General features: G+C 25.8%; 1 protein-coding gene across 4 annotated transcripts in view; it reads left to right on the forward strand.

Annotated features, from left to right (window-relative positions):
• The window catches only part of LOC114129307 (carcinine transporter), a 42,887-nt gene that overhangs the window by 23,138 nt on the left and 3,132 nt on the right, over nucleotides 1–16,617 (forward strand). For 2 of the 4 annotated variants that reach the window (XM_050206428.1, XM_050206430.1), the window contains 9 exons: nucleotides 1,140–1,352; nucleotides 2,496–2,675; nucleotides 7,181–7,284; nucleotides 7,398–7,552; nucleotides 10,936–11,104; nucleotides 11,244–11,370; nucleotides 13,842–13,963; nucleotides 14,036–14,250; nucleotides 15,759–15,940. In XM_050206428.1, coding sequence (XP_050062385.1) covers nucleotides 1,140–1,352; nucleotides 2,496–2,675; nucleotides 7,181–7,284; nucleotides 7,398–7,552; nucleotides 10,936–11,104; nucleotides 11,244–11,370; nucleotides 13,842–13,963; nucleotides 14,036–14,250; nucleotides 15,759–15,940 — 1,467 coding nt within the window. Of the gene's footprint in view, nucleotides 1–1,139; nucleotides 1,353–2,495; nucleotides 2,676–7,180; nucleotides 7,285–7,397; nucleotides 7,553–10,935; nucleotides 11,177–11,243; nucleotides 11,371–13,841; nucleotides 13,964–14,035; nucleotides 14,251–15,758; nucleotides 15,941–16,617 lie in introns of all 4 variants that reach the window. The other 2 variants (XM_050206431.1, XM_050206429.1) reach the window with 1 other exon arrangement.

Consider the following 16,617-nt stretch of genomic DNA (forward strand, 5'->3'; position numbering starts at 1 on the left):
TAAAGAATCGATTTTATTTAAAAAAAAATAGGTATAAATCTTACATTGCAATATACACACAATATTGTTAATGGTGTTAAAAGAAACATGTGTTTTTTTAAACATTTAAATTTGTTTTGCGACTTGTTTTTGGCCTAAATTCCATTGAATTTAGAGTTGCGTGCCAAAAATCTACATGTGAATAGCCTATTCTCCCTTCCATTCAAGACAAATATATGCAATCATAATTAATGAAGACATTACTGTTTTAATTAACATGGTAATTATCGATTTATAGTTATTTTATGTTTTGGATTTAATCACAATCACATAATAAAACATAATTGTTTTAATACCTAATAATGTTTGGGTATGATAATATAAGTATTTTTAGAGTTCCATGTATAGATAGCACTTAATTATACTAAAATAAGTGGATAAGATAGTTTAAATAATGTTTTGTTTCCACAAAAAAACAAAGAATTATACAATTTTCAGAATTATATTAGTAGTAATAAACAATATACTACTCAGAGATAATTATAACTCAGTTATTATAATATATAATTTAGAACTTTAGAAGATACATTAGGTAATCAATTATAACTGGTTTTTTAAACAATTTTAAATTTTATGTTTGCCTGAAATTTTAAAACTACCTAATGATAATTTAAAAATCTTAATATTTTTGTTACAATCGTGTTTACCATAAAATTTACAAATCTATGGTTACTAATATTAATTAATTTCACAATAATATATTTTATTTACTGATTTATAGGTAATTATGAATAATGATAATACGGCATACATTTTTCTGTTATATATACAACAATCATTGTTTACCATAATAATTTTGATTGGTTAAAAAATGACATATAAAACACGACATATTATATAATATATATTATAGCAGACCCATCTCAATGGAATACGATATTATAACGTACTCATCAATGTCACGACGTGCTCTTATATACGCCTTGATACATATATATTTTTAGCTTTTACAATTAAATTTGAAAACATTTTCACGAATATTTATATTAATCGAAAAAAAATGAATTTTGATCGTACTATAATAATTAAATATTCTTTGCATTAATTTTTAGACTATTCCAACAGAAATAAATATTATTATATTATCGTGATTTTTATAGAATGAAGTTGACTTGGACGAAGTCTTGCCAATTATTGGAGAGTTTGGTCGCTATCAAAAGTTATTGTTATGGCTTGTCTGTCTGCCCGCATGCATACCGTGCGGTTTCGGAGCGTTCAACCAATTGTTCATGTCCGACGTTCCTCCTCATTGGTGTTCGGAACCACAGCTGTCTAATTTCACTGCGGAACAGAGAAAACGAATTTACGAACAAGTAAATCCAATTTTTTTAAATCAGGCACCAAACATACGTGGATACAATTTTATTATATATAATTGCTAACAATATGCAAAAGCTATTATACAAGTGTTCTTAGAATTCCGAATCAGGTTTATACTATTAATATTTAAAAGCATAATGTCATGAATATTATAGATGTAATAAATAGCTACGCATGAATAGAATTAAACAAATATTGACGAAGTATATTTTGATTACTAATAAGTTAAATTTAAAAAAAAACAAATTAAACTGTGTAGACGCAGTTTAAACATAAATGCTCATTTTTGTAGTAATTTTATACATGGTACAGAACTGAAGAAGTATTTATTTTTTTTTTATTAAAAATAAATAAATATTTAAGTCTATTAACAATATTTGTAAAATGAAATACAATGGGTATAAGATTTAGCACAGGATTACAATAAATACTGGATGACATAAATATGCGATGAAAGTGTCCATTAACACTAAAAAAATAATATACCTATAATTATCTACTGAAGGAATATAAAATTATTTTTTGTACAAATAAACCGTGTATTTTTTTTATCGATCGAAGTACAACTTTGGCTTCATTTGATATTAGTTTTTTACAAGTTGTATTATTATCATATTATTATTTTTATCCGGTTTGTTTGTTGTATGTTTTAATATTTGTATTATTAAACGTAATAACTAAAAACAACATGATCATTATAATATTACGTTATTATTTAATGAAGATACGATACGTAAGCACATAGTTTGATCACAGCTTGAGCCTCGAACATGAATGGCCATCAAACGACTATGCTCTTTCTTAATTCTAATTGCTAACCAAATCTATTGTCTGATTTTAGAAAGAAATATAATTTCTTTGGGTTTCTAAATAATTTGTCAGGTAATCATTTGTGTGTATTCGAAGTCCATTATATTTATTGTGACGATCACAATGATGAAATATCGAGTAGAGGTTATTAATTATAAATTTTTAGTTTAATATGATAAACTAATAATAAGTTGATTGGCTAACTCCTGTGTCTAGAAGAGATGTGTGTAATTTCAAGCATTTTTTGTAAGAACAATATATTATGTGCATCGATGGTTATTGTTTTTATTTATCTCGTCGTAAACTTACACATAATTTTATTATAGAGTAACGTAACTCAAGTAAAAAATGGATGTATGCGGTATGCAATTAACTGGACAGAAGTGTTGGCGTCTTCCGAAGTTCACGGAGATTTGGAACAGTTGGTAAACGAAAGTTGGCCGTTGGAAAAATGTAACAGTTGGGAATATGACACGAGTTTCGTACAGTCTTCAATTGTAATAGATGTAAGTAATTCGGACATGCGCTTAGCATTTTTATACATTTAATAATATAAGTAAGTGTACGTAAACTGAAACAATTTAAATTACAATACATTAAACCAATGAATAAAAAAATGGATTTATCTTTATCATGAAATATAATATAACATTAGTTTAGACGATATTAAATACCTACAGATTGAAATTAGAACTTGTGGTTATAAGAATTTGTGACGTGTGATGAGGAGAAATATGTTTTAAAATAAATTAAATATTATGATTTTTTATTTAGAGTTAAGATAAAAAAATTGTAAGGTAAACGTTAATAATATATAAAAGCTAATGTTATAAAAGATTATGTTAAGTTTTTTGAAAAAAATGTACATCGTAAAACCATATTTTTGAATAATATCTCGAAAATCATGGTTAAAAAATGCAAATAATTAATTCAAAACACAATATTATGCATCGCAGTGGACTCACGCACGTATATATACGATTGTATAAGACCGCAATAGGTATTATCGTTATTATTATTACTATTTTTTTTTGTGTTCTCGATACACCCGATACGCCGTTACATAATAGCATTACAGTAGCCCTTTTACCGATTATCAAAGAAGTTCAATTAGTCAATTGAAAACATCGCGGCGGTTTATTAGCTAATTCCGTCCGATGAAATAATTACCCGTATATAGTATAATATAATATAATATTATTGTATTATATTATTATTATTGCCGGTGCCACTTGAATGTAAGAAGTAATAATTAATTGGCTTTCTCGCTCAGAAACGATTACGGTGACAAAGTACACCGTGAAATTAGTCGGCGCACGATGCGTCTGTGCCAATCGTACCAATACGAGTTGTTACGACTGTGTAACTGGGGAGCGGATATTCTATTACGTATAGTAATAATAATATGGTATTGTAACCATATGTTTATGAATTATAATTAACTCTAAAACAATCATTGAACTAGTATTATTCTTTCTAAATATAATATTATGTGGTTTAAATTGTATACATCATACCTATCCATATAGAAGTCAATGATTTTTATATTTTTCATTTTTGTAATATTATTAGCCGGATAACCTATTCAATTATCGAAATAAGTAAATGTTATAATATAATATTAAAAAATATAATGTCGTGATTATCACTTTAGGGTTAATGCGTTTGAAAGAAATGCAGTTACTCATTTAGGTTTAAAAATAATTCTGTAAAGCTGTCGTTTAAGTTCATAAAAATATTTAGAAACATTTTTTACAAACTATATTACTTTGATTCGATCATTATAATAAAATGCGCAAGTTTTAGTAACTCGTATAATTTAAATGTCGTTAATGTTTTACTAAAACTGATCACAGAAATTTTCAGTTACTTTTATTTTACCTATTTTATATATTTATTTGTAAAAGAAACATCAAACATATTATTGGTTTATCAATTTTTATTTATTAATAAAGTATCACAAATCACAATGTATTAATAATTTATTGATTTTATTCCACAGATTATTATTTTATTTTAATACTGTAGCATGACTATTGGAATTTTAGAATTTTTTGTTAAAAACTAAATATGAATAATTGTATGTAGTAAGTTTTAAAATGCATAATACATACAATTTTAAACAAGTCTAATCTTTGTAAAGTTAACTTTATTTTTATAACTTAAAAGTTAAAATATATGCATTAAATACAGAAGATTAGTAGGTATTACTTGTTTTATTCATTATCTTTATCTAGTGCTTTATAATGTGCGATTGGGCGCTCAATTAATAGATAAATATTGTTTAGTTCGTTCTATATCTGCCACGTTAAGTGAATACATATATTATCGTCAATTCACTTATTGCAGTCCATAAAGCATGCAAAAATCTTAAATTTAAATTAGACAATATTAATGCATTCTTCGTTCACGCAACTATAATAATACATAAAATAATAAAAATTAAAAAAAAAAAAATGTGATAAAAATTAACCCAATAGGTGCATACAAAATACAATGCAATGGAAAATAAAGAACTTAAAAACGTTTCCTCTTTTGCTCCGAATTTGGGAAATTCAATTCAATTTACATACGTAGTGCGTATAAATCAGTAAATAATCAGTCTTATGTTTTATTAATTTTTTAAATAAAATAACCCGTAACGTTCGTTTGAATTAACTGTGCGAAATAAGCCGGATGTGTGGTCCGGAAGTAAACACGTGTTTGATGTATAGATACACATAGAATTTTTGTGTGACATAATATTGAGTAAATATAGTATTAGGCTTGATTTTCCCTAATGCATTGCCCGAAAATGGGTAAACGGACACTTTGTACCGTCTGCATTGGCTCTATATAGATACTTATTTACGTAATCATTGACTATTTATAATTAATCCAGACTGCTGATCGTTAGAGACATCATTATTATATTATAGTGTTGCGTATTCGTTTTCCGTCATCGACGCCAGTCGAAAACTCACGAAAAACCGCCGCGTCGAGGTGCGGTTTGAAACGTTAATAACACATATGTGTTGTATAGTATTATATACATATATATATATATTGGTAATTACAATAGTGTGATGTCGAGCAAGAGGCGTGTAACAACATGGTAGCGTCGGTCTGGGATTCATTGATGGTATGATATTATAATGTGTACGTACGTAATCCGGAAGGTTAACGAAGTGAAGCATAATAATATAATATTATAACGTCGACGGGCGACGGCCGCACGCTGTAATTTGTCATCCGATAGAGCGCATAATAACATATTATTTTAATGTCATGCGTGTGTACAATTTGTATTCACTTATGCCGTAGGTACACAAGCAATTCGACGTAAGTATAGTGGTATAGTATAGTAGGTACCTATAATAACATCATAATATTATATAGTCGGAGGTACGTGCCGGCGTATATGTGGAGGAAAAAAATACCGCCGCCGTCGACTAGCCGCACTATATATTACGCTTTCTCGATTTCCGAGCGTACCTATCTATATAATAATATTATTGCCGTAGTATTAATAATAATAACAATAATAATACACGTTGAGTATAATATATTAATCCGATACGTAATATTACGATTAATGTACAATGCACATACAATTATTTACTTATACGATGTACATAAAAATATATATACATAATATATAATATACGAAATATAATAATAATCGCCACGTTCAATGGAGTATCTAAAATTAGTTTTTAAAGGGGGTGGTCAACATGAAATGTGGGGATGAACTGTGGAGTGTACCTTATTGTATATTTATTACAAAATCAGTTAAACTTGAAATAAATACGATACACACGATAATATTATATAATAAATATGGTATTTATGAATTTATGAATTTAAATTGTTTGAACTTTGAATATAACATATTTTTAAATTAAAAGGGTGGCGCCCACCACGCAAATATATGAAAAACGATCGAAGACTAATGAATTTATAATCATCATAATATAATACGAAATAAAAAGGTTTGATTTTAAATCACATTTTACGTATTACACCCAATGTGAAATTATTATATGTGCCGATCAAGATCGCTCCATACAATTTCACTTATATATATTGAATACATAGTACCTACACTATAAAGAGTATTTCATCACATAATATATAAAATATTTGACTGATAACTTGAATTCAATTAAATGATTAGCACGTTCATGTCATGTGTATGACTATGGTGGTGAATAATCACATATGATATATGAATCACCTGAAAGGTGTTTGTTCTTAAAAAATGTATACTACCGTTCTACTAGTATACAAGTTTTAATTTTTAATAAATAAATATTTAAAACAGCTAATTACAAATGAAAGTCCAGGAGTTAAAAGCGTTTCTAAGTAGAGGGAGTTCAAAATAATTCTTGATAGTTTTATTTATTATTAGTAATTTTAATAATTTCATAAAAACTCGTTTAAAATGAAAATTTAATTTGATTTCAACTATAATGGATCGGCATAGAGTATAAGCTTTAGGTAATACTAAATTTAAACATCAAGTATTTATAACACTAATGAGTTAATTTTAATCTGAATAATAGATAGGTACCTCAGAATAATTAAAATTCTCAATATTTTAAATTTAACTGTATAATATTTTTTCGGAAAACCATAAATCTTTCAATTATTTTTGTACTTAAAATGAACAATGTATAATAAAACGAAGCCAAAATAACATTAATTTAACATTTAAAATAAATAAAACTTTGATGATACCTCAATATTATAATTTTTTGAAATATACATATAAATATTATATTAAATAGTAAAAAATGGAATTTAATTTCATATTCTGTTTTTATGTGAAGAACATAGTAATAATATAATATTGGTTAGGTAGAATTTATATAAAAATTATGATACTTAAATACTTAATAAGGCGTACAATGCAGGCAATTTACTTTGTTTCAGTGAACTTTATGAGAACTACTTATTTTTTTTTAAGGGTACTTGATAAGTATTAAATAATTATTTATACTATGGCATATTATATATTTTATTTTATCAGTTTGATTTGGTCTGTGAACGTGACATATACCCGACGGTTGGATTAGCCGCCCTAAACTTAGGAGGACCTATTGGAGTGTATTTTTTTGGTGTCTTAAATGACAGGTGAGTAAATAATTCAACAATTCCAAATTTCGTGTCATTGTGTTTTATTGTTATGAGTTATAATAATTAATAATACTTTTATTATAAATATATATATATTTTTTTTTATACAGAATTGGAAGGAGGAAATCGTATTTTTTATGTTTGGCTACATTAATTTTCGGTAGCTTGTTAACAGCTTGTGCGATGAATTTCTGGTGGTGGGCCACTTCAAGAGTAATTGTAGGTTTGACTATACCGGCTGTTTATCAAATCCCATTTATTATATGTAAGTCTTTGTTAATTATTATCAAAATATGATTTAAATTTACACCTAACTATATATGTGTAATTATATATTCTGATATTCATATTTATGTATATGTATGTATGTATGCATATGGTAAATGTTACAGCTAAGTTGTTGAACTCTGTTATTTTATGAAATAACAAGGTAGTTCATAAATAAAATTATACTTCAACAGTTTATTTCATAGAATATCAGCTAGTTATTTTATACAATTTTAGTTTGATATCCGTTCAAGTATAAAATACATTAAAATTTAAAATATATTAAAATATTTGATTTGTTTCAAACTTAATTCATTATAATTATTTTATTTATTTGTACAAGGGCTATTGTGGCACAATACTTATTTTTTTTCTGAAAATACACCGTTTTATATCACATTTTTTGGTTAAGTATAATTTTTGTTGGAAAGGCATATACAAATTAAAATATTGCTTAACATTAGATTGAGTTGTACTTTTATAACGTTTATTTATTTCATATAACACTACCCCCGTATCCAATAGAAATATGCATTTCATGTAAATAATCAAAAATGTCTTCAATCATAACACATAAAAAATATAATTTAACATTTTCATTTTGATGACTTATGGATAGTGTTAATTTTATAATGCCGTTTATTTTTATAATATCGTAATGTTAATAGTCACGAGGAGATTCCTTTTTTTATTTTAATTTTTTTCACATCTATCATAAAATTTGCATATTTTTGTTTTGTTAAAATTGCATTTTTGGTTTTAATGAACGATTTTTTGCACTAAAAAATTTTCTTTCAATAAATCTAGTTTATCCGATTTCATTGCAAACTATACGAATATTTAAAATAATAACGTAGAGACGTATAGGAACCAACAGTGAACACGACGTGTGACTGCAAAACTATTACTGAGCTTTAAACCTTACCAATTTTATTGACAACCTTAAAATAACAATACATGTTTAACGATAATCTTATAATAACACGACGAACGTAGATGAACATCAACGACAACTTGTCGCCAACAAGTACGTTATTCTTATCTGATTTATTATTATATTGGACAGTAAAATAACGATATTGTACATGATATTTTGTACGATTTGACACATTATAAAGAAGTGATACCAGGGATAATAACTAGTTAGAGTATAAACAATATACATTAGCTACCCGTTTTTGTTATTTTATAAATTAACTAATTATCTCATAAACTAACTGATTCGAAATTTTTACTGGAACATAATAATTATTATAAACATAATATACTTGTGCATTATGTAATATGTAGGTATTATTCGCATTTTATAATATAAAATTATTTCATTGCATTTTTGAAATTTATAAATTATTATTCAGATACGATAAATTATAATTATAGTATAGGTATATGTACACATATATATTATGATATCCCATATACCTAAAGACTATAATAATGAAATATTTATTGCGTTCTACTTAATTATTAACTTGAAATTTAGACGATTTTGTTTATTGCTATATTTTACCTATAAACATGTACTTATTCTGTTAATATTGATTTTCATTCTTCATTAACTTCTTAAGTACAAACATCGCTAGCAATAAATCAGTTTATTGTACACTTTTTCTAATTTCTACGATGTTATTATACGTTGTTGTTCTAACTTAATTATATTATCCGATTTTAATACGGTTCAGAAATAATTTCAAGATATAATAAATGTACACTACATTGTCGTGTAACTTAAACGATTGAATTATATTAAAATGTTTTTTTGTCAGTCATAATTTACAATAAAATTAACAGAAAATTTGAGTCACTCAATATTGTCAGGGTCGGGTATTTATAAAAAAAAAACCGTTTGTACTTATACCGACATTGTTGCAGGAAGAATAATACGCATTCCACAAAAGATTGTTGTTGAGCCAATCCTATTATATAAATATTACAATTGTGTTTGTTATTTTACTATAATGATTTTTTATTATATTTTTTATGTTAACGAAATTGATTTTAATACAAACAATAACGTCATATATTATAATAATTATGTATGTTTTAAAATTATGTATACAAATACTCCATAGTGCTTCAATGTCTTTAATAAAAGATACCACTCTAATCTTTATTTTCCTCTATTCACCCATTTAAATCTTATTATTTTTTATAATAGTAAATACCGACGTAATGAAAATTACTAAACTAGAATATTATTTATATTATTTGTCGTTTCACACAATTGTTTTATTTTAAATTTGTGTAAGATAAGAAAAAAACACCTACGCACATTATTTAAGTTAAGTAGTTTATTTTTTTAAATAAATTACTTCATAACTAATTGTGTATTAAAATAAATAATAAAAGTGTTATAAATGCCATATAAACAATTTAACAATAAAATAACATGCAATTAAATTAAATTAAAAATTCAAATTATATTATAATGATTTACCTTTTGTTGTGTTACCGAGAATTTATATCATCAAATATTGTTGTTTAGTATTTTTTTAGGCACATTGTTCAAGTTAGCTTTAATAGATTCTGGTTTAATAATAGCAGTAATGGAATTGGGCTCGATCCGATCATTCTATATAATTTATTAATAGTATAGTATAGGTATTTTGTTTTTTCAATTATTGTTGATCTTTTAAGTAATTGATCTTTTACTAAGAATTTAGTATTACGTGATTCAACTAATTTAGAAATAAACAAAAAATATGGGAGTGCCTGTGATTATCAATGTTGAACATTAAATTTTGTATTTTGTCGATAATTTCTTATGAGATATCCCTTGTGATATAATAAAAATGTGTATATTTTATTTAGACATGAATGTGTATAATATTGTAGTAAATATTCTTTTTTCCGTCTCCGTGTGATTGTTATAATTGTATATAACAATACTGTTAAACAATGTAGTGATTCATTTTAATGAAACACACATGAAAGTTGTATAATGTATGTTGAAAAACATTTAAATTAAGTTCCGTATTTATCATGAGTAATTTTTGGGGAGTGATTGTAAAAGTATTATTTTTTTAAGATCGAGTTTAATTCGACCATTACTTACATTATACGAGTAAAACTAAATATAAATAACTGTAATTCGACCTTAACCGTATACTTTAATAATGTATAGAATACTTTCAAAGGTTAAATGACGTATTATTCTACTGTCCCTTTCATGTTAAGGACCCGACATTTCTTGCAAATTATTTTAATAATCGCATTATAGAGCGATATAACACATATTATACAATATAATTTATTGACCATAAATAATAATTGGCGTAAGTAATAACTAATAAGGGCAATGAATAATGTCATTGTAACAATAAGAAATCGATATTCTCACTAACTCGATTAAGTACTAATAGTCAGATGTGTTCTTCTTAGCTCTGGAGCTCGTCGGACCAAACTACAGGTCGTTTATTACCGTGATGACGTGCATGTTCTATACGCTCGGTCTGATGCTGTTGTCTGGTGTAACATACTACGTGCGCAATTGGGTATACTTGGCGTTGGCGACGTCCACTCCGTTTACACTGTACTTTATATACTGGTGGCAAGTTAAAACATTCATTATTGTGGTCGAACATGGACACTGTGACTTTATTATAAAATGCGCGTGTTCCGTGTGCGTCGGTTGCATGACCTGACGTAATTGCATACAAACGCACATATAATTTAATTTTACGTCGTAGGTTCCTACCAGAATCACCAAGATGGTTACTGGCTAAAGGTCGAATCGAAGAAGCGTTGAAAATATTGGAAACCTTAGCTAGAATCAATGGGACCGTTCTGCCAGATACGTTCAAACAGAAACTAAAGGTACGACGATACACTCTACTTTTTTTTTTTAAAAAATAATTTTCCGATTGGCGTTTTATATGGCAAAGTATTTGTAATTTTTTATGGTATTTTGTAAATCACGTGATTATTTCGTTTTGATTAGAAAAATATTCGATAATTTTAAACATTTCAAAACATTTTCGTTCGATGCAATTTTATAGTATAATATCCATAGATTTTGCTATAAGTAAATTCTATCTAATAAATTACTATACCTGAAATGTTTAAAAATATGTTTCTACCTACTATGTGAGTTCATCGTGTTATTTTTTTTGTAATTTTAATCGTTGTAAAATTAAAGTATTAGGTAGAGATTAAGTTTGTAATAACAATATGTTTTATAGAATTATTGCGAATTTTTAAATTTGGAAATTTTCACAGTGGAAAAAAAATTAATCAATTTGTAACTTTTACTATTATTTGTGTTTATTTATATACTATACACTATCATAATAATTTTAGTTACACTTATTATATTTATAGCACAATAAGCATCTTTTAGATTCTGAACGGAGTAATGGATGTATTGATCGTACAATTATGTGTATTTTATAACGTTCCATATTTTTGACTTCTTAATTTTTTTTTTTTATTATTTAGATTGATCACAGTTTTAGCCCTTGATTAAAAAGCTTGAAAATTTAATGTAAAAGTACTTCAACAATTAAAATTATCGTACGCACTCACATAATCACATTTCTATTATAATAAATTAAGCGTTGAAAGTTAAAATTGTAAAGGAATTCGTCTAAATCACGAAAGTTTTAAATTCATTGTCTAGTTAAAAACTAATAAATGTTTAATTTTTAATATGTAAAAATAATCCAATATTGAATACTTAACTTAAAATGTCTAAAAATAAAAAAAACATTTTAAATACACTTACATACACTTATTTACATATTATACTTTACTTTTTTTTAACTATCAATTTTCTTCCTGAATACTTTTAAAAAATGATTAATTATTATTGATTTACTTTAGTTTACAAAAAATTTCCATCATAGTTTTGTATTGAAGCCAACGAATTCGAAAAATTTTTGTTTCGCTTTTTGGTCGTATGTTCTGTCCATCATTAAAATTTTCGCGTACAGTATGTCACACGGCGTATCATATAGGCAATAGAGGTACATCAATGCACTAAAGAAATTACTTATGATAATAATATTGTAATGTTTGATTTATTAATATTTTGACAGTTAACTAATTTTTATTTCCATTAGAAAGAAATTAAGTATTATCAAACTATACAGTATATTTAATATAGACTCACAATACCTTATTGTTTTCACTGAAACTCACAAAAAATTATTATTAAACTCACACTGTTTATTTGAAGTTATTATGTAACACGGAGAACACTACTAAGATCACGTTAGAAATTTAAAATATTATATTATAATTATTTTTATTTTGTGCATATTATTTTCACATTTCATTGTTTTTATTTTATTATTATTATTAAATGGAGGATTTTTGAAACACGTTTAACCAGTTAACCGATAACCTCTAAAATAATCAATTACATTTTATAACTATGCAGGGTCATGGTTATTGAATTAGGTAATAAATTAAAATTTAAAATTTATTATTTGGCTTTAAATAGTTTCACGTACAATATAATAATTTAACCTAGATTTTTTAATAATTTTAAATTTAAATAAAAAATCAAAATATCTAAATAAATAAATGCATTTTCTTAAATTGATCGAATAACTGCAGTTACTTTAGTTACTTTAGTTTTGTTCTATAAAAATAAAATACAATTATTGCTTACAACTAGGACTCGGATTTCAATACAAAGTGTATTTTTTTATCGTTGATATTAGATAATGATTTCCATTTACATATCTAATTGGTTTTATGTAACGGGTGCGTCAAAGCTGGAACTTTTATTTTGTATTTTTTCTTCACACCTCGACATTTTTTCATCTTTAGATCATTTTTAGTATTATTAAGTAATTTTGATCGATTTAATACATAATAAAATTGTTCATTAAAAATATTATTCTAAGAAAAATTGTTTTCTCGATACTTAAATTGTTTTTGTTTAATAAGTTAATTGGGGGTTTCCAATTTTTTATACACGTTGTCAAACATCCGATTCAATTTTTATCTTATTTTTATTATTAACTATGGGAATTATTATTATTTTTTTTTTTATAAAATAATAATTATACTTTATTTATAAATAACTAAATTGTTTAGAAAATATTATATGGAATTTCTTAGTCATGTATGCGGTAAAATTCATTTTGTAAGGTCAATTTTGGCTATTTTTTAGAGTATATTTTCACGGTTTAAGGACACTTAAAATCCGGCGTCTTAATTTTAACATTCTCGCTTCAATAAAGAATACGATTTATTATTTTTACAATTGATTTTAATTGTTATGATATGTGATTTTCAAAAAAAGTCTTAACGTTTGAGTTTGTATTTTTTATCTTAAGCAAAAAATGATGATGGAGCGCACTCTAAGTGAAGAAAAACGTTTAAAAGAAGGGCCAGGAGTATTGGCCCTATGCCGGACACCTAACATGCGATTGAAGTCGATCTTGATTACGTTCAACTGGTGCGTGCAATAAAAATTTACTACTGGAGTGAAATTATAAGTTTGGACACAATTTTTTCTATTTTATTTCAGGTTCGCCAATGATATGGTGTATATTGGACTGAGCTATTATGGTCCATCGTTGGGACAAAATCAATACTTGAGTTTTTTGCTATCGTCTGTCGTTGAAGTGCCTAGCTGTCTGGTGTGCTGGCTACTCATGGATAGGTGGGGTCGCCGATGGCCTCTGTGCTTGGCGATGACATTGAGTGGTATTAGTTGCATTGTTACCGTCACCTTGCCTCCAGGTAAACATCACAAATACGGAATAAAAATTTTTGTAGTAATATTGTGATACGTACATACATGAATACGTGTTAAAAATTGTAAGCGGAGCAATTAGTATATTGATTTTACAGTGATATGTGTTTGAGTCTTATTATATAAGTCTCTATTAAATATGATATAAAAATGCTTCAATTTTCAACTTTGAAGGTGCAGGTTTCTGATAATAAAATAGATTAGACCAGTTGGTACTTGAAAGATCAAAGTACGGAATTCTTAAGTTTTTAGAAATGATATGGAAAAATAAAAAAAATAGAAATTTGTATGCAAAAATAGTTTTTAATAAAATTAGTTTTGATGTTTTGATGCTACTCAAAAACAAATTACCCTAGATACTTTAAATTTTTAAGTTTTCAATATTTATGTAATATTTTTCTATAATAACATTTTATAAAATTTTTATATATATTTAGTTATACATAAACATTTAAGATGATTGTAATTAAATAAATATTTTTTAATGGCATCTTTAAATTTTGAGAAAATAACAAATGTACGGGTAAAATAACGATTTTTCATCTAACAGCCTTCATATTTTGTCATAATTTGAAAACAAACAACCAAATAAAATAGTCATTAAAATGAGTAATATTATAGCTAATATCAGGAAAATTTCCAAAATATTTTTAATTAAAATCTTATGAGGTGTTCAGTTTTTATAGCAAATACTTTAAAATTTAAAACAACATTCCTCATAATAAAAATTAGTTTATACTTTTTACGTTAGAACCAAAAAATCTAAATAATATATCCACTTGAGTTTTTATATTTATATATATTTAAACATAGGTATATTTATTACTTATCGATTTTAGTTATTTTGTAGTAATTAGGATAATTTTTTCTAGGAAATTTTAATCTTTTACGTATTTTATTATACTTGATAATAACATTTTTATTGATTGTATTCTATTGCTATTGGCCGTAACCATAATCGTTAAAACGTACTTAAACGCCGACACAATTAAATACATTTTATTTTTTATTTTTATCGTTCTGCTCGTGTTCGTACATTTGTTCAAATATTGAGTAAACGCTTTGTAATGGTCATTGTTACGTCAAATATACTGAACAATCAAATTAAAACGTCATCTTCAATTGTTTGGCGTCGAAACATTAAAACAATGCGACACAGTATCGAGAATTGTTATTACGGTTGCTAACTTGCTTGTTAACTAGAGTGCACTGCATAACTGTATCCTCCCCTATTAATACTCTTGTAGTCTTGTTGAATTACTGCTATAAATAAACATTATTGTACATAAAAAAAGTATTTAATCCATTAGATTCTAATAAAAATTTCTGAACACTGTCGAATTTATAAGAAAAAATCAGTATATATTATACAATCAAATATTCAAATTTTGTTTTGTGCGATAACGTAACGTACAGACTTTAAAAACATGTCTAACCTTTACATCTATTACCTATTACTTACAGTCTCGCTGAACCCGATTAAATTTAATTTCAGATGCTGTTATTACTACGTTGGTTTTGTTTTTGTTTTCTAAGTTCACAATATCAGCTTCGTTTTTAATAATCTATCCATTTGCCGGTGAACTCTATCCTACACAATTACGTGGAATTGGTATTGGTACCTCTGCGTACATCGCTGGACTTGGTTTGGTATTAATACCATTTATTAACTATTTAGTAAGTACATACAAGTCTATTTACAAGTATAATATGTATACATTATACATGTATGTATTATTTATACATTATTACATAAATTATAGGCCGTACCTACTATAGACTGTATAGAATGTAGGGTAAAATACAACTTTATTAAGTACACGTATAATTTAGGTATATTTAATCTTGATATATTAAGTGTCTGTTAAGTTATACAAACAGTATAGATAAGTATTACATTTTTAGGTAAAATAAAACATTTTAACGGTCATAAAACTAAAATTACAATTAAAAATCTATAAAAAGTTTCAACAATTTAATAAAGATTTAATAAAGAGGTATAAAAGTTATATGAGAGGGTTTAATGATAAAGAATTTCTAAGCTAATATTTCTCAATAACTCTTAAATAATTAATTTTTCATTTAGAAAATAAATTACGATGGAAAATATAATGCTTACTATATTATAACTATTTTCGGTCCTCTTTATAAACTATATAAGAATAACAAAGTACAAACTACGTGTTTAGTTTGTAAGTTGATTATATAGCTGTAGTTAATTTATATATAAACAATATACATATATGAAGTAATACACGAGCGTCGAGCACCTATACATTTTAAGAGCTTTAAAATATTTAAAAATATATTATTATCTGTGTGTATAATGAGATATTCTATTCTTGTATTATTAA

Source organism: Aphis gossypii, chromosome X (genome assembly GCF_020184175.1).
Source record: "Aphis gossypii isolate Hap1 chromosome X, ASM2018417v2, whole genome shotgun sequence".
Lineage (NCBI taxonomy): Eukaryota > Metazoa > Arthropoda > Insecta > Hemiptera > Aphididae > Aphis > Aphis gossypii.